Here is a 21,919-nt window from a genome sequence, read left to right on the forward strand (position 1 = left end):
AGACTGGGGATGTACCTGGGTAAATATAGAGTACTTGCCTGCCAATCAGAAAGCCCTGCATTCTATCCATAGTTGCACATCAAGTTGGACATGATGGCACATGCCTGTTACCCTTGCTTGGGATGTCGAGGCAGGAGCATAAAGTGTTCAGACCAGCCTGAGACCCTGTCTCCACATACTACCATCACCACCAATCCTCAGTTGTCCTAGGTGACTAGTAGAGACTGGAAAACTATAGAGCTTGTCAAGTCTTCATTTAACAAACATTCTTACTGTTCAAGGATGGAGAGAAAGGCTCTCAGCCATTCTCAAAAAGATCTGTGTGTGTAAGGGAGACAGAAACGAGGTGGTGGGCTCCATGAGGTAAAGTACTGCTATGGGGTAGTAGAGAGGAGAATCCTCTAACTACTTGTGTATGGGTTGAAAACTTAACTCCCGAATTCACATGGCATTTGGGAGTGGAGCCTTTGGAGGTCATCAGAATCTGATGCTGGGTTCCACCAGTGGCACTGGTGGCTTTGCTTGATAAGGAAGACAGAGTCAGCTAGTGTATTTACCCCGATGCTCTCTTTCACTCTAGGATGTGGCAAGAACACCTTCTCCTCAGGTAATGCCATGCTGTTCTTGAACTCAGAATCCCCAGAATCCCCAGAATCCCCAGAACTATGATCCAAATAAACTATTCGCTATAAGTTATCTAGACAAAGGTATTTTGTTTTAGCAACAGAAAACAAACTAAGGCAGGTTCCTGATCTGTGGCTAAGGGAGAAAGATCTGCATTTGTCTGTCTCTGTCTCTACCTACCTACCTGTCTTTTATGTATCTCTTAATTTCTCACTCACCACTCTCTGTTTGACCTGGAAGTGTGTGGGATCCTGAACCAGGTGCAAACTCTTGTTGGGAACTCCAGGGCCCATTTTCTGTCTTCCATTGAGGGAGAGCTTTGTCAGCCAGCAGGGGGTTGTGACCTTGGAACAGGGAATCTGAGTCCTGGTAATTATTCATGCCACTTTCTATTTCTGTAAAGTTGCTGCAGATACAAGAATCCCAAAGCACCTTTGCTGAGAAAAGCTGTTTGAAACCAACTTTTTGGGGAGTTCTAGATCTTCACAAAATTAAGACTTCTGTTTTCAGATCCTTACTTGAATTGGTGAATTGGATTTTGGAATTTTGGGGAAGGGGTGAAATATACCCTTTTGGAAAATGTTTTCGATTGTAGTCACTTCCAGATAGTGATGCTACCTTTGGCATTGTGTATTTTTTTTTTTTTTTTGGAGTTATAAGTCCATTATATACATTGGCTAGTCACATCAAAACAGATGCTCTTTTTATTATAAGTGAGTGGACTTACTTTATTATGTGTGTGAATGTGTACTTGTACTTGTGCTTGCGTGCCGTGCGTGGCACATATGTGGAAGTGAGAGGATAACTTTTGGGAGTCATTTCTCTCCTATCACATGGGTCCAGGGGACTGAACTCAGGGTGTAGGCTTGCACAGGAAGCACTTTCACCCATCTTCCTAGCTAATGAATGAGTTTAAGTCTGTAAGAGTTCTAAAGGAGAAGTTTTCATGTTTTGCTTATGTTTTCCAGAAAGGTCAAGAGTGCTGCTTAAATAAGTCAGACTTTTTCTCATAAAATATTTGGCATGTGTGCATATACAGTTTAGGTATATTAATGTATATATGTGTTCATACAGGTATGAATGTTATGAATGTTATATATATTGTATTATGTGAATTCAGGTGCATGTACACACATAAGGATTTCATCTTTATTATTTAATGAATGTTTGAATAGCATGCTGTGCTGTGTTTACTCTGTCCCCTAATGATGAACATTTGGTTGATTCCTATCTGCATTTATAAATAATACTACAAAGAAGAATTCTATATTATTGTGTATAAGTAAAGTTGATTTCTTTTACGTGTATAAATGATAGAAACATTTCTACATGGTAATAATACCCTTATAGCAGGTGAAGGATAGACGTGAGATATTTATTACATGAAGACTGATCAGTCACTTAATGACTTGGAAGTTGCTGCTTCAGATGTGAAGTAACCATTTTCTCATTTGCTTGATTATCAGTGCTGAGGATTAAACCCAGGATCTCACACATGCTGGGCACATGCTTTGTTACAGAGTCACAACCCAAGCCTGCCATGTTTAATTAATTCCAGACAGAGTCTTACTTTGTAGCTTTGGCTGGTCTACAGTTTGTAAGACCGGGCTGTCCTTGAACTCAGAGATCAGATGGCTTCTGCCTCTGGAGTGTTGGATTAAAAGCATGTATATGCTAACTGATTTTAAACTGTTGAGATGGAAAGCACTGGGAGAAGTGCTGTGTTTCCTGTTGGGAGAGTCCAGTCCTTTATCCAGTAGCAGAAGAGCTCCTCCTGCACTACCCCGGCCCTCTGGACCTTCTGTCTTCACATTAGTTAAACACTCAGACCATAATAGACTCTCTTTTTGTCAACTGGGTGTAGTTCCCCTCCCTGGGGACATTTGGGACTTTGTGTCAGCTGTTATACTATCAGGTGACATATCAACTGCTCTCCCCTTACCTTACTTACCCAGTTCAGATCCATCTGGGAAAGCCTTTCAGGCTGGCTGACTTACATGTTCCTTGCTGTTTGGACTTGGAGTAGATTTTGCTCCAAGGAACAAATTATTCACATGGTCCTAGGAACTGAACTTAAGTGTTACAAAGATCATAATGAATGTGTCTGCACACATACATATGGAGCCTTTGTATATAGAATTATATTATTATTTTTTAACCTAGATTTTTATGTCATACTGTTCTTTTTTAAAGAAAACAATTTATTTTTACTTTATGTACATCAGTGTTTCATCTGCATTAAGTCTCTATGAGGGTGTTGGATCCCCTGAACAGGAGTTGCAAACAGTTGTGAGCTGCCATGTATGTGCTGGGAATCCAACCTGGGTTCTCTGGAAGAGCAGCCAGGGCTCTTAACTGCTGACCCATCTCTCCAGCCCTTAGAATAGTATTATTATCATAATTATTATCATAAAAAGCAGGGACTAAGATAGATTTAGGTAATTGCCACATTTTTTTTCCTAAACTGGTGTAGATGTATATAAACTTAAAAGTGTTAAATAAAGCGACATATCTGTAGAATGCTTCAGTATGTAACAAGGGGACATATGAGCCTTCTGTAGGATAGACCATATGTTATATTATAAAACAAGTCTCCATACATTTAAAAGGATGGAAGTCACACAGAGTTCTGTGACCACAGTGGGATGAAATTAAATATCAGTAGGAGAATGGAATTTGAAAACATTGCAAATATGTTCAATTTAAAGTTTGCACTCTGCAGCCAACCAAGGCTGAAGGGAAAGTGGTAAGGAGAAAACTTGGGGGTAAATGAAGACAGAACCTCCACATGGCACTATTTACAGTGGACCTCCCACAGCATATGCACTTCATACACTTCAGATGACTGAGATGGGAACCCTGGTATATGCTTGTGACAGTTAAGCAAAACCTTGTTATCCACCTGTTCAGGAATAATGTTTATTGAAGCCCAGCAATGCTCCATCCAAAAAGCCCAGACCAAACCCAAACACCTCCTAAATTAGATATTCTGGGCAGAAGCCTGCTCGAAGAAATGCAGGTTCTTAAGCCTTGCTGAAGAGCAGTTGATGGTTAGTGGTAGGGGAGAGGACGCTCATTTCTTACTGTTGCAGCTGCTTGTAAGTTGACTTAAGTTCCAGGTCAGGCAGCAACTGTAATTAAGCTCAGTGGGTCGTCAAAAACCAAAACACAAATCCAGACGAACAAAGTCAAACCCCACACTTAAACAGAACACACACACACACACACACACACACACAAAATGGGGCTGTAGAGATGGCTCAGTGGTTAAGGACACTTCCAGAGAACCTGGGTTCAGTTCCTAGCACCTACATGGCAGCTCACAACTGTAATTCCAGTTCCAGGGCTTCTGACACCCTCATGCAGGGAAAACACCAATGAACGTGAAATAAAAATAAATCATAAAAAAAGCCAACAAAACAAGATTTAAAAAAAGCAGGAGGGGGCAGGGCGATTTAAGGTACCTTGGTGGTGGTGCACACCCTTGATCCCAACATTTGGGAAGCAGAGACAGAGGGATCTCTGAGTTTGAGTCTAGCCTGGTCAATCTAAAGAGAAAGTTCTAGAACAGCCAGTACCATGCAGAGAGACCCTGTTTTGAAAAGCCAAAAAATAAAACCAACCAACCAACCAACCAAACAAAAAACCAAACCATTGGAGGGGACTAGTTGGGAAGAAGGGCTTCAGCAGGGGGCTGGGTGGGGGAGAAGGTAATGGGATCAAAACGACTGATGTAGTCTCTGCAAAATAAAGAAATGGATTTAAAATCAAAGATCCCTAATAACTTAATGATAATAACAACCTAACATCAGTCCCAGCAATCAATAAATTAATTTTTTTCTATACTTAGCACTTTTTAAAAACCTTTTGGTAATTTAAAAACAATTTTCATGTGTGTGTGTGTCTTCCACGTGTGTGCGGTACCTGTGAGGAGGAAACAGTGTTGGAGCCCGTGAAGCCAGAGGCACAGGCGACTGTGAGCCTCCATGTGGTGTTGGGATCTGAGCTCTGTTTCTTCCCCTCTGAGCTATCTCTAGCCCCCCTTTACCTTCCGAAACCAGCAATCTTAACTAATGTATTGTACAGGTTGAGGGTTTCTCAGTGACATCCCCACATAGGAATATACTCGCCCCTCACCCATTTCCACCCCCCCTTTTCTATAAGTTCCTTTCCTACTTTTAGGTCATTATAATAATTATCATTGTTAATTTAGTTTAAACGTATGAGGGAAAACACCTAATACTTCTCTGTGTCTGGTTCATTCAGGCTAACATGCTGACCTCTACTTCATCTGTTTTCCTGCAAATGATACTATTTCCTCCTCCTGCATGTGGGCGTGTCTGCTCTGTCTCTGTGTTTGCTTGTGTATGCATGTGGAGGCCCGGAGTTGAAGTCTGTTTACCTTTGTTGTGCTTTATTTTATTTATTGAGGCACAAGATCTCTTACTGAACCTGGGGCTGGCCAGTTTACATTATGCGGCTGCAGCCTGCTCTGGTGAGCCTATCTCCACATCCACATGGTTTTCCTGGTGGCTGCCTTACTTTCTGTTCCCACCACCAATGTATAAAGGGTCCTTTTACCCTGCACCCTTACTGGTATTAATACTTTTAATATTATTGATTCTAACCAGAGTGAGATGGAATTTAATGTTTTTATTTGTATTTCACTAGTAACTAAAGGTGTGAGCACTCCCTTTCTCCATGTAATTTTTGGTTATCTTTTGTTGTTGTTGTCCTGGAACTCACTCTGTAGAAGAGGCCGGCCTCAAACTCAGAGAACAGCCTGCTTCTGCTTTCTGAGTGCTGTGATCAAAGGCATGTGTTACCACACCCGGCTCTGTGCCTCTCTTTAGATTTTGTTCATAGACCATCTATTGATTAGATTGGTTACTCTTTTTTTTTATTTTTTTTATTTTTTAACTTGAGTATTTCTTATTTACATTTCGAGTGTTATTCCCTTTCCCGGTTTACGGGCCAACATCCCCCTAATCCCTCCCCCTCCCCTTCTTTATGGGTGTTCCCCTCCCCATCCTCCCCCCATTGCCGCCCTCCCCCCAACAATCACGTTCACTGGGGGTTCAGTCTTAGCAGGACCCAGGGCTTCCCCTTACACTGATGATCTTACTAGGATATTCAATGCTACCTATGAGGTCAGAGTCCAGGGTCAGTTCATGTAAGTCTTTAGGTAGTGGCTTAGTCCCTGGAAGCTCTGGTTGCTTGGCATTGTTGTTCATATGGGGTCTCGAGCCCCTTCAAGCTCTTCCAGTTCTTTCTCTGATTCCTTCAACGGGGGTCCTATTCTCAATTCAGTGGTTTGCTGTTGACATTCGCCTCTGTATTTGCTGTATTCTGGCTGTGTCTCTCAGGAGAGATTTATATCCGGCTCCTGTCGGCCTGCACTTCTTTGCTTCATCCATCTTGTCTAATTGGGTGGCTGTATATGTATGGGCCACATGTGGGGCAGGCTCTGAATGGGTGTTCCTTCTGTCTCTGTTTTAATCTTTGCTGGTTACTCTTTTATTAACATTTTTGAATTCTTAATATACTCTGGATATTGATCTCCTCCTCCTCCTTCGTGGTTTTGTGAGACAGGGTCTCACTATATACCCCTGGTTGTCCTGGAACTTATTATAGACACGAGTCTGGCTGTGAATTCATGGAGATCTGCCTGCTTCTGCCTCCTGAGGTGTGCACCACTACACCTAGTATTGGATGTTGCCCTTCTGTCAGGTGCCTGGCTGGCTAAGCTCCTCCGTTCTCTAGACTGTAGACTTTACTCCAGTTTCCTTTGCTGTGCAGAGCATTCACCAGGTCTTGCTTTTGTTTCCTAAGCTATTAAGAGTCCTCCTATGCAGGGCATCTTTGCTTCTGCCCATGTCTTGAAGTGTTTTTCCCTATATTTTCCTTTAATAGTTTTAACACTTTAGATCTTTATTTAATTTTATGTGCGTTGGTGTTTTGTGGGGTCCTCTGGAGGTAGAGTTATAGACACTTATGAGCTACTGTGTGGGTGCTTGGAATTGAACCCAGGTACTTTGGAAGAACAGTCAGTATTCTTAATCACCAAGACATCCTTTCAGCTCTAGGTCTTCCTTTAAATAGTTTTTGATCCATTTTGGCTGGTTTTTGATCAGGTGTCTAGTTTCAGGCATCTACTTGTTGACATTCAGATTTCTTTCTTTTTTTTTTTTTTAATTTTTAAAAAGTTTTTATTGGGGACCGGGGAGATGGTTCAGTGGTTAAGAAAACTCACTGCTCTTATAGAGGTCCTGAGTACAATTCCCGGTAACTACATGGTTGCTCTCAACCATCTGTAATGGGATCTGATTCCCTCTTCTGGCGTGCAGGTGTGCATGCAGATATGCAGATACAGTGCTCCTCTACACAGAAAGCTGTTTGTTTATGTGTATGAATGTTTTGCATGAATGTATATATGCATACCATGCACATGCCTAGTTTCCCTGAACCTGGAGTTACAGATGGGTGTGAGCTACCATGTGGATGGATGACGGGAATTGAATCCAGGTTCTCTGCAAGAGCAACTTGTGCTCTAAACCATTGGGCCATCTCTCCAGCCCTAGTTTGTTTTTTAAAGACCCAGTTGTTATATATGGCTGTCTTTTCTCTAACATGGGTTTGGCGCCTTTTGTTTAGACTCCTATAGCTGTATTTGCCCTGGTTTATTTCTGGGTCCTTTAGTTTGTTCACATTGCCCTACCTGTGTATTGTTCACTGATACTGTACTGTTTCTGTTGATGTGAACGACTTGGATTGGAATTTGTTGCGTTGAATGTATGCAGGTTCTGCAGCTTGTTATTAGAGTTCATCTACTTGCAATAGTATTTTCATTTTTCTTTTGATTTCTTTTTAAAAGATTTCTTTTTTTATGTATATGAGTACACTGTAGCTGTCTTCAGACACATCAGAAGAGGCCTTGGGTTCCATTACAGATGGTTGTAAACCACCATATGGTTGCTGGGAATTGAACTCAGGACCTCTGGAAGAGCAGTCAGTGCTCTCAACCACTGAGCCATCTCTCCAGCCCGAAATAGTATTTTTTTTATCCTTTCCCCCCCCCCACGTCTTTGCTGATAAAGTGAGTTTCTTGCAGGTAGAAATGTGTTGGGTTATTTTATCCTGCACCCTAGAGGCTCAGTCTGTTTATTGAATGGAGCCAAACAGAGAGGCTGGGTTATTGCATGCATCTGAACAAGGAGGCAGGGTTGTCAGTGAGTCTAGCTGGATGGAGGGGATAGGCGTAGCTAATCTAGCTAGGTACCGACTCTGTAGAGAGCACTCTTCAGGCCATAAACATCTAGTAAGGAGGAAACTGTGCTAGACCTTTTCTGCACACTATCAACACTCACATTTGAACCCCTAAGGAAGGCTTTGCCATCTATCTGAGCCCAAGACTGTGCCCATGATCACTCAATACCACAAGTTAGGACTTCACATACTGAGGGCTTACTGTTTGCACAATTGTTCATTTATTGAATCTATTTTGCAAGTGTGTGTGTTTGTGTGCATACGTGCAAATGTATGTGTATTTTAACTCACGGTCTTGGTAGTTAAGTCCAGGCTGGCCTTGAACTCAGGATCCTCCTGCCTCAGACTCCCCACCTGCTGGCATTTATGCACCTTGCCTGGCTTTTATGTTTTTGTTTTTGTTTTTGGAAGGTAGGGTTTCTTTGTGTAGGTTTTCTGGCTTTTACTCTGTAGACTAGGCTGGCCTCAAACTCTGAGTCCTCCTGCCTCTGCCTCACAAGTGCTGGGATTAAAGGTGTGGGCCAACACTGCCTGGCTGGCTTTTAAGTCTTTAAGCTGGAAAATAAAGACCTCTATTTAGGGCCATGCCAGTCCTTGTCCTTCTGTTGCTCCCTGTGCAGTTCTGAGGAAGGCTTTTCTTTTCTACTGGTGAGAGTTGTCACTTCATTGAATTTATAGTATTTGATTCTTCCCTGTTTTCCTTTGCTTGTCAACTGTTCTCTTGACATTTACTCTTTCTTGTGCTTTTATACTTTTGTTTATCTTGTGATCTCTTCTGGGTGTAGGATTCCCTTAGGTATATTTGACAATCTTGGTTTAGGTTCACAAATTCCTTTAGCCTGTGCTTATCTTGAGAAGTCTTTTCTTTAACTTCAGTTTTGAAGAATTCAAAATTTAAATTCAGTTTTGCTGAGTATAGTAATAGGGGTTGGCAGTTATTTTCTTGAAATACATTGCTCTGTATGTCCTTCTGATCTTTAGAATTCCTGCTGATCTCTGTCAGCATCTAGCCATCTGGGCTAGCAATGCAAGTGGCAGGATGCCTCTTGCCTAGCACGTATGGGATCTTGGGCTTGATCACTGGCAGGAGGGCAGGAGTTGAGAGGAACAGAATAAACTTTTCTCTACCTTAGTAAACCAATAACACACTAAACTTAAAACAAGCAGAAGGAATGACAGAGACTAGATTAGAAATGAATAAAATAGAAAAAAAATCACCTGAGCAAAAATTGGTTATTTGCAAAGTAACAAAATTGCCAAACCTTGAATTAGGCTAATCAGGAAAAGATATAAGACACACTAGAAGTGGAAAGACATAATTACTGACTTTACTGGAATTGGAGGAAATTACAGAGAATATTAGAAACAATTATATGCTAACAAATTAGAAAATCCAAATGAAATGAATGCCTTCTAGAAAAATACTGAAATGGAGTTAAAGCCCAGACCCAGAAGACTTTCTATTTGGTGATTTTTTCCAGTGTTTTATGAAGAATTTTGTAGCTGGTCGTTGCTAGTTTGTCCCAGCTCTTCCTTGTCCCAGCTTTTGTTACCCTTGCCCCTTTTCAAACCCTATCACCACATAGGAGAGAAAGAAGGATAGAGGGGAGAGACAGATCAAAGTCTAATTCCTTTTCCTCTGTTTCTTCTTTGAGCATGACTCATGTCCTAATTAGGGTTTCCCTTGCTGTGAAGAAACACTATGACCAAGATAACTCTTAAAAAGAACAACATTTAGTTAGGACTGGCTTACAGGTTCTGAGGCTTAGTCCATTATCATCATGGTGGGAAACATGGCAGTGTCCAGCAGGAACTTAGAGTTCTACATCTTGTTCCGAAGGCAAACAGAAGACTGTCTCCCACATGGCTAGGAGTAGGGTCCACCTCCACAGTGACACACTTCTCCCAAGGCCACATCTCCTAATAGTGCCAACCCTGGGCTATGCATATTCAAACTGTTGTCACCCCTCTAGGCCCTAGCATTTATATGCCCTCTGAAAAGTTCCCAGAATTCCGAATGCCTCACAATTGCAAAAACTCTGCAACTGGCAAAATCACACCCCTGCTAGAGCACAAGGCAAATCATGGTCAGCCGCAGTGGACAGTCCAAAGCAGCCCCATATCCCACACCTGGAATTAAAATGAAAACACTTTCTTATAATATTTCTATGCCTTTTAAAGAGAAATTCTAGAATTTTCATTATAGAATTTGCATACAAACTCTCACTAAGGAGAAGCAGGCTCCATTCATCCTCTGAGGACGTTATTTATCAGGTTCCAAAACCACAGAGAAATCACAAGGAAAATAAAAGACAATATCTTGTACAAATTTAGAAGCAACTCCTCAAGGAAAATACTAGGAAACTAAATCCAGAGATGTAGTAATTTTAATAAACTTTATTATTAATTCCTTGAGAATTTCATTCAGTGTTTTGATCATTTTAACCTCTGTTCTCCTTCCTAACTCCTCCCAGGCTCATTCCTAACTTCCTACCACTCCATTCTACTCCCTAACTTCATTTCTCTTAAACCAAGTAACTGATCAAGTCCAGTTTGTGCTGACCACATAGTCCTCGGTATGGAGTCATCCATCCATCAGAGGGTGGCCAACCTACCCTCGGTTACACCCTTAAAACTGTCTCTCCCTCCCTGAGAAGCAGTCAGCTGTGTGAGGTCCCTTAGTTAGGGAGAGAAGAATGTGGACCACCCATCCCCCATGCTAGAATGTTGACTGGCTTGGTCTTGTGCATATCTTGTGCAAGAACTGCAGCTGCTGTGAGTTGCTGAATGCAGTGGTCCCGTCATGCTCAAAAGATACTGTTTTGTTCCTGTCCTCTCCAACCTCTCGTTCTTACAGTCCTGCCTTCTCTTCTGAGACATCATCCACTTGTGGTTGATGTCTCCCACTGTCACTTAGTCTCTGCACTCTGATGTTATAAGTTTCCCAGATAAGTGTTAGAAAGATTGAATACTATGAAAAAGTGGAATATCTCACAAATGCTAGCTTGGTTTACTATGTGAACAAACTATGTCACGTTAATAAGGTAAGAAACAAAACTCATGCGTTCATCTCATCTAAATCTAAATTAGTTACAAGAAGACATTTGGGACAAAATTTAGTGATCTCTCATGATTCAAAAATAATCAAAGTTTTAGGAATAAAGAGCTACTTCTGTGATGTGATGAAAGCCATCTGTGAAAACCCATTAGTGATGAAAGACTGAATTCTGTCCTCCTACAATCTGGAGTAAAATGAGGATTTTTTTTTGGGGGGGGGGACATGTCTACTTGGTGTTGTATAGGCAACTAGGAGAGAAAAAGGAGGACAAGGCACACATGTTGGAAAGGAAGAAATTTAAAAACTGGTTTTGCAGATGACGTGATTATGTATGCTGAATATTCTGAGTAATCCATTCTAAGGTATTAGAATGAGGAAGACAACAGTCAGGCTGCAGGGTCAAGGTCAGCACACAGGTCAGCTTCTCTGTGCCTGCAAAGAGAATGTCAGTCAAGCTAAGAAAGCAAGTCTCTTGAAAATAACACCAAAGAGAAAAGAAAACTAGGGATAAACATGAGATGTGTAACATTTGCCTTTGTAATTATATAATACCATTTATAAAATGAAACATCCTGGACAGCTGGATTTTGTTTTGGGGTACACTCCATATTGGTGTCCAGATCCAGTACACTCACCTGCTAAGATCTTATATAGCTGTGTTCACAAGCTGGTGTGTTGATTTTAAAGTTAATGTTGAAATGCAGGGGACTCAAAAGATCCTTGATAAAGAGTGTGGTTAGAAGACTTTCCTAGCTTGTTACAAAGCTAAGCAATGAAACCAGTTCCTGTAGACTGAAGGGTAGATGTATAAAATCAGTGGAACAGAAGAAGAGTCCAGAAATAAATGCTAATACTTGTGACCCATTGCTTTTTTCTTTTAAACAAGACAGTAAGAAGGACAGTTTATAGTGGAGGCAAGGGATAACATTTTCAATCAATAATGGTGAGATAATAGGGGTCCTTATGCAAAAGATGTATTTGGATCCCTGCTATACATATTATGCACACACAGACACATATATTAACTTTAAATTGATAAAGGCCTTAAAGCACGATCTAAAACTATAAACTCCTGTGAAGAAAGCTTGTGCATGCCCTTGAACAGGGCAGCAGTTTGTTTCCCTCTTTCCTACATTAGAAACAAGCTGTGTTTTCTTAACTGTAACATCAAAGTGGGAGGTAAATTGGTCTTCATACAATTGTAAAATTTTGTCAAATGACACCATCAAGAAATTGAAAAGAGATCCCATAGATTCAGAAAAAAAATTGTAATTTCTTATGTGTTAGAATTTTATCCAGAATATTTTTGAAAGTTCAGCAGTAAAAGGATATATGACCCAAGGGTCAGTGTGGTGACATGTGCCTTTAATGTCAACACTTGGGAACAAGAGGCAGCAGATTTCTGTGAGTTCTAGGCCAACCAGCCAGGTCTACAGAATGCATTCCAGGCTAGGCAGGACATTTTAAAAAACAAAGCCTAATTGAAAATGAGCAAAAAAATTTGATTAAATGTTTCTCCAGAAATGGTCCCTAAATGATCTGTCATGCCTGACAACCTTGCCCTAATCCTTAGTACAAACTACCACCACCACCAAAATCCCTGGCCTTATTCAATATTTTAATTATTATATGTTTACATACATGTGTGCATATTCGTGCAGTGCTCGCAGAGGCCAAAAGAGCTGGATCCCCTAGAGCTGGATTGCAGGTGGTTTTTAGTGATCCAGCATGGGTGCTGGGCATCAAACTTGGTTCTTCTGGAATAGCAGCACGTACTTTTGACTGGTAAGCTATCGCGCCACACACACTTGCTATCTTTGGTAACAAGTCCTATCAATGATAAGAAAAATAAACCCAACCTCCTTAGTATCAGGAAAATACAAATTAAAGTCACTAAAAGATAGCACTGTGTGCCCACAAGAATGAGGTTAAGTTAAAGGGGCAGTAGCCAGTGTTGGTGAATTGTTCAGGAATATTCATAATGGGATTATTCAATGGTCCCAAAGTAGAAACTGTTCAAATACAGAAACACTGGATGGCATATCTGTACAACAGAATATCTTTAGCCAGACTGTGCGTGAAGAACTTACTGATGCATGCTACAGTGTGAATAAACCTTGGAAACAGTGTGCTTTGTAAAATTCCATGCATGAATGCCACACATTGTATGTCTCCATTTATATGCAATGTTCAAAATAGCCAAGGAGAGTGGGGTGTTTTTGTAATTCTAGCCAAGGCAGGAAGATTGTGAGTGTGAGTCCAGCCTGGGCTATGCAGTCATGTCTCATAAAATGTCTCATAAAACCAACAAAGAAGAAAAGTTTAAAAAAAATGCCTAAAACAAGGTATTGGTTGGGGATATAACTCAGTTGTAGAGTGCTTACTTAGCATGCACAAAACGCTGGATGGAGTCCCCAGCACTGCATAAAGAATGTGTATTGCATATCTACAATCCCAGCACTTTAGAGGCAGAAGCAGGAAGACCAGAAGTCCATGGTCATCCATAGCTGCATGGCTAGTTTGAGTCTAGCCTGGAATACCTGAGACCTTATCGCCAATGAATGAATGAAGAGTGAGTGAGTGAATGAATGAATGAACAAATGAACAGACACATTCAATACAGGGCAATACAGTAGAGTAAGGTGTGGTAAAAAGTGCTGGGGTGGACTGCTCAAGGATAAGGAATAGCATTTAGAAGCATAGAACTGTTCTTGAATGAGACAGTGCTGATGGGTACACAGTTGGTGAGTATATACTATAACCGCTGGATTTAAGAAGGGTGAGTGATGCATGGCTATCCTGTTACCAGAAAGTCCTATGTAGAAGTTGCTGTGGGTTGGTAGTCTGAGTCTCATGGTATGAGAGCCAAGCAGCTACCTGTGGCTCTGTGTTACAAGAGAAGTCAAGTATTGGTAGGCCAAGTGCGTAGTTCCTGTTCTCTAGAGGACCAGTGTGTGCACTGCACTTCGCCTGTGGTGCTCTGTGTCTCCCTAACAAGCTGGTTCTCTGCCAGGGTCTCATCTCCATGGAGGCTCTGCTTTGGGAAGCTGTAGCTTAAGTTGTTATTACCTTCTTCTATCCAGGGTTAAGTGCCTTCATTTTGTAACAAATTGGTATGCTGGTGTTGACACTAATCCCTTTTTATACATTTAAATATATTTTAAAAGAAGAAGAAAAATCTGTTTTCAGTTGGTCCTTGTTTTTGGAAAATTAAGGTTGATATTAAATAAACAGGGTTTCATTTGAATTTTTCTATTTAAATAATATGGGAAATGGGCACAATGCCTTAGTGGCTAAAGGTGCTTACCTCCCAAGAGACCCACATACTGGAAAGAGAGAGCTCCTGCAAGCCGTCCTGACTTCCACGTGCATGCCACAGTGTGTGCTTTCTAAGTGTTAAAAGGATACATTAAGTATAAAGAAAAGGAGGTATTTGCGATCTTAGTAATTAGCTTATATTCAGTATTTTATATTCTATCCTCTTTTAAACAATAGGCATAGCATATAGCATAATTAAACATAACATTTTATTTCCTGTGCCTATATTTTTATTAGTATATTTCTCTCTCTTTTGGCTTTCTTAAACATTTAGAAAAATTGTATATGGTAGGTTTGCCTGCACAGCACAAAGTCAGATCCCCTGGAACTAGAATTATAGAAGGTTGTAAACTGCTGAGTGGGTGCTGGGAATTGAACCCTGGTCCTCTATAAGGGCAACAAATGCTCATAACCACCAGCTCATCTCTCCAGCCCCTCATGAGTTTGTTTTTTCTTTTTTAAACATAAGCTTTGCAGTCCTTTTCCATAAGTTTAAACCCTTTTTAAAGTAATGGACAGTCTAGTCTGAAGGACATAGAAGCAGAGGGGGCAGTGTTGTGAATTCTCACTTCCCATGTGCCTGTTATCTCCACATGTGCCTCTTGATGGTTGAGAGAGTTCTGAGAAGTACAAAAAGAAGCGATTATTCTTAAATATTTTAATTTGTGTAGTGATAGGAACTGAACTTGGGTCTCCTGCAAAAGCATCAAGCACTCTACAGTGCTGAGCTGTCCAGCCCCCTAGACTGTGTCACTGGTGGAAGGAAGGCCTTGAGGGCCTTCTGAAGACTTAGGAACCATTACACTGTTGGTAGTGAGCCAGTAGAAGGGAGAGTGTTTATCCTGGAGCAGGTGACTAGTAGGTTAAAGGTTAAAGGTCTGAGGAGACAGAAAAGAGGAGTTGAGGTCATCTGTGTGTGTGTGTTTAGCCATGGGGTAAACTAGAGGAGGGAGGGAGGGAGGGAGTTAGCTCACTGCAGTGCAGTGTGTGACAAAGGGAAACTGGACTGGGCTGCTTGGAGTTTAGTTTGGCTGACTGATGAGGTGCAGTGCCCTCAGCTGAAGTGTTGCTGGGTCCCAAAGAATGTTCCAGCTTCTTATTTGCATGTCTCTTTTTCTTCTGGGCACTGAGACCCCGTGACTCACCAGGCCTTGCTTTAGCAGTCAGTGTAGCTCAACACCTGTCTTCTCATGGACCTGTATGGTGGTCATGAGTGAATGTTGGACTGCAGTGTGTGGGCCTTGGGTGGGAGAAGAAAGAGAAGGGATGGAGCCGGTGGACCATGCCACCAGACAGAAGAAATGGTAAGGTTGAAGCAGGTTCAGAAAACTGGGGTACATCTCATAATTGAGAATGGCAGACATTAGAACCAGCTCCCTGCCAGGCTCTACCTGTCCTGGAACATGTAACTATGACACCCCGATAAGAGGCCCAGGACAACCAGTCACATAGCATAAAAACCTGGAGTCCTCTAGCTAATAAGGCATCTAGATAGGCCCTGAGTGTTTTTAGCCAGTGAGCTTCTTCACTTCCTGGAAATTCCTTCTTGCAAAAGGTATTTAATTCCTGGTTCACCCAAAGTGAGACCTGTGCACTCATGTCCACCATGAATAAAGTAGTTCAGACAAGCAAGGACCATCTCCTTCATTAAGGAGTACCATGGGGGTGGGGGTGGGGTTCTCCTCCAGCCTGCCATTACTTTGAGCATTCACTTGGAACCAAACTGGATTTTCCCCAGTCCTGGGCTCAGCCACCTCGCTTCCTGTGGACACTCCCATTCCTATCTCCTCAAGGTCCCCAGCACATCTGGGCACACAGGAGGCTGGAACCATCATTCCCAACTCCTCAGGGTTCCCATGTCCCCTCTGATGTATGTGTGTGTGTGTGTGTGTGTGTGTGTGTGTGTGTGTGTGTGTGTGTGTGTGTGTGTGTGTAGGCACAGCGCACATGTAGGTCAGAGGGCAACCTCAGGTGCCTTCTTTGAAGACAGGGTCTCTCTGTCAGGTGAAGCTAGCTGACCTGCAGCTTCAAAGCATCCCCCGGTCTCTCCTACGTGGGCTGGGAGGCTAGTGCTGTTGTACCATCTTTTTACATGAGCTCTGGTGGTCCCAGGCTCTCGTGCTTGTAGGTCCTCAGCCGTCCATCGCCTTTGGTGGTAGAGAGCAGAACAGTTTATCATGGTACAGTTTCTGCGCATGTCAGTTTATCTGGCAGGGAAGGCATGTTGGCCCTACAGTTTGGTGTATCAGAAAGCAGATAGGCCAGCAACTTAACTGTACCTACAGCCATTGCTAGGGAATATTGCTTTCTGGGAGCTTCCTGAGTGCTTATGCTTCGACTCCATGACCCGCATGCTCTAGCTGATGTGGAACAATGAATACGTGCTCTTTGCACTTGGAACTCTCAGCAAGGCCGTAGTGTAGTGGGAAGAACACAGACTTTGGTACCATGTATAATGTGTTTATTTTATTTTTTATTTTTATATTTTAAAAACCCATTACAAGGGTGGTTATTCATGCTATGACACATTTGTAGAGGTCAGACGACAGCTTTGTGGAATCAAGTTTTCTTGTTCAATCATCACATGGGTTCTAGGGATTGAATTCAGGTCACCAGGTTTACATGGTGTCTATCCATGGAGCCATCTTCCTGGCCCACATCTTAAATTACATTGTGTGTGTGTGTGTGTGTGTGTGTGTGTGTGTGTGTGTGTGTGTGTGTTATGCACACTTATGTATCTTTGTGTGCATGTAGACGACACAGGTCACTGTGTCACTGTTCCTCATTCTTTCTTATTCTTTTGATATATAGTCTCTTTCTGAACTTGGAGCTTACATGTTTTGGCTAGGCTGGCAGCTAACAGGCTTCGTTCATTCTCCTGCATCTGCCCCTCCTCTGTGCTGGGAGTTACAGGTGTATTCAAGACCTATGTTCAGCTTGTTCCATGGGTTCTGGGATCTGAACTCATGTCCTCATGCTTGCACAGCCCCTATGTCCCCATCCTAGCCATCTTTCAGCTCTGAGACACTGGGTTTCCTGTGTGTTTTCCTAGATTTGAATGAAAGGAATTAGTGGTATGGTAGGAAAAAGAAGTTGAATAGGAAATATATTACTCTGCCGGCTATAGTTAACTAGTTAGCTCTTAAATCTGTCCAGTGAAAGGAATTTATGGTACTGTCTTAGTCAGGGTTTCTGTTCCTGCACAAACATCATGACCAAGAAGCACGTTGGGGAGGAAAGGGTTTATTCAGCTCACACTTCCACATTGCTGTTTCATCACCAGAGGAAGTCAGGACTGGAACTCAAGCAGGTCAGGAAGCAGGAGCTGATGCAGAGGCCATGGAGGGATGTTTCTTATTGGCTTGCTTCCCCTGGTTTGCTCAGCTTGCTCTTAATAGAACCCAAGACTACCAGCCCAGGGACAGCACCACCCACAATGGGCTGGGTCTTCCCTCCTTGATCACCAGTTGAGAAAGTGAGCTACAGTTGGGTCTCATGAAGGCATTTTTTCAAATGAAGCTCCTTTCTCTGTGATAACTCAGCTTGTGTCAAGTTGACACACAAAACTGGCCAGTACAGGGACTGAACATGAGTCAGCTCAGTGGTAGAACACTTGTCTAGCATTCACAAGTTCCTGTGTTCAAGCCTCAGGACTGCAAAAACTCCAAACTGAAGTTTTAGTACTTTTTTTCTCATGCATTTACAGTTCCCAAATGTGATTTTTGAGAATTTATTTTATATCACAGATAGTAGTAGTCCCAGTGGAGTTGACGTCAACAGAGATGGTGTCAGCAGCCTATCTCCTTTTCTGCCCCCCTCCTTTTCTGTCTCCTTTGATTGAGAAGGAGGCTTTCCCTCCACCCACTATGGCACTGCAGAGCAGGAAGGACAGCCTAGGTGCTGCCTTTGACTTTGGTTAATGTGACCAAGCTTGGGTTAGAGATGTTCAGAGGAGCCTGTCCCATCCCAAGACTGAGTTTACTGAGAGAGAGGCAGATGGTAAGGCCCTGAGTCTCATTACCTGTGGGGACCTTCAGAGTGGAAGCAAAACTGAAGGCAGCCGAAGCAGAAGATTGCCTTCCTGACTGGCGCAGTTACAAGTTAGGGAACTGTGAAAACTACCAGTTATCAAATATGCAGCTCACTGGCTCAGTCGCTTGGGCTTCGCCATTCTGTTAATAAAAATAATAATTATGTGTTGTTGATCCATTTGCCAAGTGTTCATGCTTCACACCCCACATGTGACAAGAGTGTTTGTGCAGCGTGCGCTTTTTGTGTCTGATTGACTGTTTTGTAACATTTGAGTGTTCTGCTCTCTCGCTCATTCACTCTCCTTTCTTCCTTTTCAGAATGGACTGCTGAATTATGAAGTATTTCAGACCCAGTTGTAGATCATCACTCCGCCACTCTCTCCTTTATCGCCTACTAGTTATTTAAATTGGACTTTTAATATCCTACCAGCTGCTCTTCAGACACACATGGTGCATTGCTGCCATTCCCGGGATTGCATCTTTGAAACACACGCTCTTAGTAGCCTTCAGCAAACAAAGAGGCCACCTCCCGGTACTGCTACCGGGAGGGAGTCATCCTGACCGCCCTCTAGCCTTGGCCAGATCTGGATTTGAATCCTACCATGGAACCACGAATGGAGTCCTGTCTGGCCCAGGTGCTGCAGAAGGATGTGGGGAAGCGGCTGCAAGTTGGCCAGGAACTCATAGACTATTTCTCAGACAAACAGAAGTCTGCTGACCTTGAGCATGACCAGACCATGTTAGATAAGCTTGTGGATGGACTCGCTACCTCTTGGGTGAACTCTAGCAATTACAAGGTAAGCCTCACTTTAGGATGCTCTTGAAGGTGGTAAGACTGTCTCAGCAGATCAAGATTGGTCCAAAACCAATGCATTGGGAAGTATCAGCTTGCTTCCTTGGCTTCCAATATGACAGTCATGCAGGCTATGGAAAGACTTGTGGGGCAGTAGTCATGAAGGTTATGGGAAGGCATGAGGGAAGGTCTGTGGGTGTTTACAAACATTTGCAGCCTTGAAGTTGAAGTTTAGGTCGTGTTTTGTGGGGAGGAGACTTTGACACCATGGTGAGTGGCTTTTCATGAATAAGGACTGATCTCTCAGGGAAGAGAATGTATAGCATTTACTTTCAAATTACTGTTTTGAATTCTGCTGGTACCTGGCCAGAAAAAGTTTGAGTTGTCCTGGAGTGCCTTTGATCCGTGGGTAATGGCATAGAAGATAGCTTTCAGATTTGAAGATTAGGACCCTTAAATGATAGGTGGGGAGTGGGAGGGTGAGGGTATGTGTGGAGGAGGTGGCTATCCACAACCTGTTTACATTGTGAATAGTTTTCCATTCATGGTTGAGCTTCATGAATGTAAACTATAGGGTGCTTGCAGCCTCGGAGAGGTGTCCTTCCTGTGTCCCCTCTTGCATCTTCCCTCTCATCCCTTGACATCAGGGTTCACTAGACAAGGGAAAGAAGCTTGTGGGCTCTGTAAACTTTGTCAAGGGGCCACGGATGCCTGGTCTGTTGCTGATCTTTACTGACTCAGTCGCCTGAGGCTGATTGGGATTTCGGAACTGGTGCTTACAGGATTCCTCTTGCTCTGCTTCCCACTTGTATTCAAGCCCCAGTCTCAACCAAGAGCGCTGAGCTCTTGTGTTTGTTAAAGATGTTACTAGAACATAATAGTCACTCACCATTGGGTTTACAGTTTTCCTCTCTGTCTTTGAAACCGTGCTGAAATCCTGCCTGTCTTACTCATTGGGCAGAAACTAATGAGTGCACCCTATGTCCAGGCTGCCTGGTGCTCTCTGGCAGAGTGCTGGAGATGAGGTCAGACAGAGTCAACTTGTGAGGGCTCACAGGCTACCTTGTTTGTGTTTGTATCATGGCTCCACTACTCCTGTGTGCAGTGCATATTAAGAAGCGTTTGGTAGAGAGAAACTGAAAAGTACCGTAAGGAAATTTAGCAAGCCTGGCATTAGCTAAGGTAATATCTCTGAGGAGGAAGAGTGATTTCAGAAGCTTGAAGCCGACCTTGTGCATGCCCCTGGCCAGTTGGCTTTGCTTCCTCCTTCCTTTCCTGCAGTGCCACCAGGCAGTGCCATCAGATGCCTGTCCATGATTGCTTTACTTAACTGCTGGTCTCAGCAAAGGTGCTTCCTCCCTCCCCTGAGGCAAGTTGTACTCACAGGAAGCAGGGATGGTGCTTATGTTGAGACTGACTGTGGTAGGAAGAGGATGGTTAAGGATGGGATAGGAATAAAACTGCTGTTAATTAGCAACCTGAGGAGCCTGTTTCACTGAGCTTTGCAATGTCTCAGGTTCCCCATTTATAGTGTCAGGATAATCAAGTTATAATAAAGATTAAAGATTTATTTGTATTTGTGTATGAATGTTTGCATGTTTGTTTGTGCACCGTACATATACTGTGCCCATGGAGGAGAAAAGAGGGCATCAGATCTCTTTGACCTGGAGTTACAGATGGTTTTGAGCTACATGTGGATGCTGGGAACCAAATGAGGGTTCTTTGCAAGATCAGTTAGTCCTCTTAACCTTTAGGCCACTGTTTCAGCCCCTTAAAAGATTGTGTGTGTGTGTGTGTGTGTGTGTGTGTGTGTGTGTGTGTGTGTGTGTGTGTGTGTGCATGCATATGCCATGGGGTGTGTGTGTGTGTGTGTGTGTGTGTGTGTGTGCGCGTGTGCATGCGTGCAGGTTGGAGAACAGCCTCAGGTATTATTCCTTACCTTCCTTTCACTTGGTTTAAGATAGGGTCTCTTCTTGCTCACTACTGTTGCATATAGCAGACTAGTTGACCTATATGCTTCTGGGGAGTCTTCTGATTCCACTTCTCATCTCCCCATAGATTATAGATGCACCACCATGTCCAGCTTTTATATGGTTCTGGGAAGCTGAGCTCAGGTCCTTATGCATGTGTGGCAAGAGCTTTAGCCCCTAAGTCGTCTCCCCAGCCAGATAATGAAGTTTTTATGAGCGCTGAATGAGAGAGTGGATCTCAGTTATTTCTTGCCTGCTGCATACTAAGCTCGTTAGTCATGGCTCTTGTCTAGTGGGGGTGCTGGACAGAACTTGTGATTGCTCCACTGTTCAGGTACATGAAATACACGGGATTCTGGGCAAGGCAGACATAAGCAGTGCTATTGCATGAGAATCTTGAAAATTCAGGTGTTTTTCAGATTGGATTTGTAAAGTCACAGCAGAGAGGGTTTAGGACTCAGCACTCTGAGGAGCAGTTCTTTTATCTTGGCTCCTCCATGCTTTCCTTCCCTTCCACTTTCCTCTCCTGTCCTTTTTTTCTTACCTCTTCTCTTCTCTTTGATACAGGGTCTTTTGTGTAGCCCTGACTGGCCTGAACTTGGCTGATCTTCCTGCCTCCAGCTTCCAAGTGCTGGGATGACGGCAGGTGTGTGCTACCATGCCTGACTGGGGCAGTAGTTAGTAAGCAAAGCAGGCTATTGAGAAGTACAGTGAAAAGGATGGGGCTCACTACCACCTTGCCTGGAATCAAGTCCTCTAGGCTTCGGCAGTGCAGAGCTGATGAGGTGAATGAGCTATGTCCTTCGGTGCTCTAACATCCGCTACCTTAATTAATGTATAGTCTGGGACTGTCCTAGGG

At 42.9% G+C, this 21,919-nt stretch overlaps 1 protein-coding gene across 40 annotated transcripts in view; it reads left to right on the top strand.

Moving 5' to 3' along the window:
- Positions 1-21,919, top strand: part of Clasp1 (cytoplasmic linker associated protein 1) — a 221,593-nt gene that overhangs the window by 17,521 nt on the left and 182,153 nt on the right. For all 40 annotated transcript variants that reach the window (XM_063272238.1, XM_063272254.1, XM_063272256.1 and 37 more), the window contains exon 2: positions 18,616-19,094. In XM_063272238.1, coding sequence (XP_063128308.1) covers positions 18,900-19,094 — 195 coding nt within the window. In that variant the 5' untranslated portion in view covers positions 18,616-18,899. The remainder of the gene's footprint in view (positions 1-18,615; positions 19,095-21,919) is intronic.

The sequence above is a fragment of the Rattus norvegicus genome, chromosome 13, assembly GCF_036323735.1.
Source record: "Rattus norvegicus strain BN/NHsdMcwi chromosome 13, GRCr8, whole genome shotgun sequence".
Classification (NCBI taxonomy): Eukaryota; Metazoa; Chordata; class Mammalia; order Rodentia; family Muridae; genus Rattus; species Rattus norvegicus.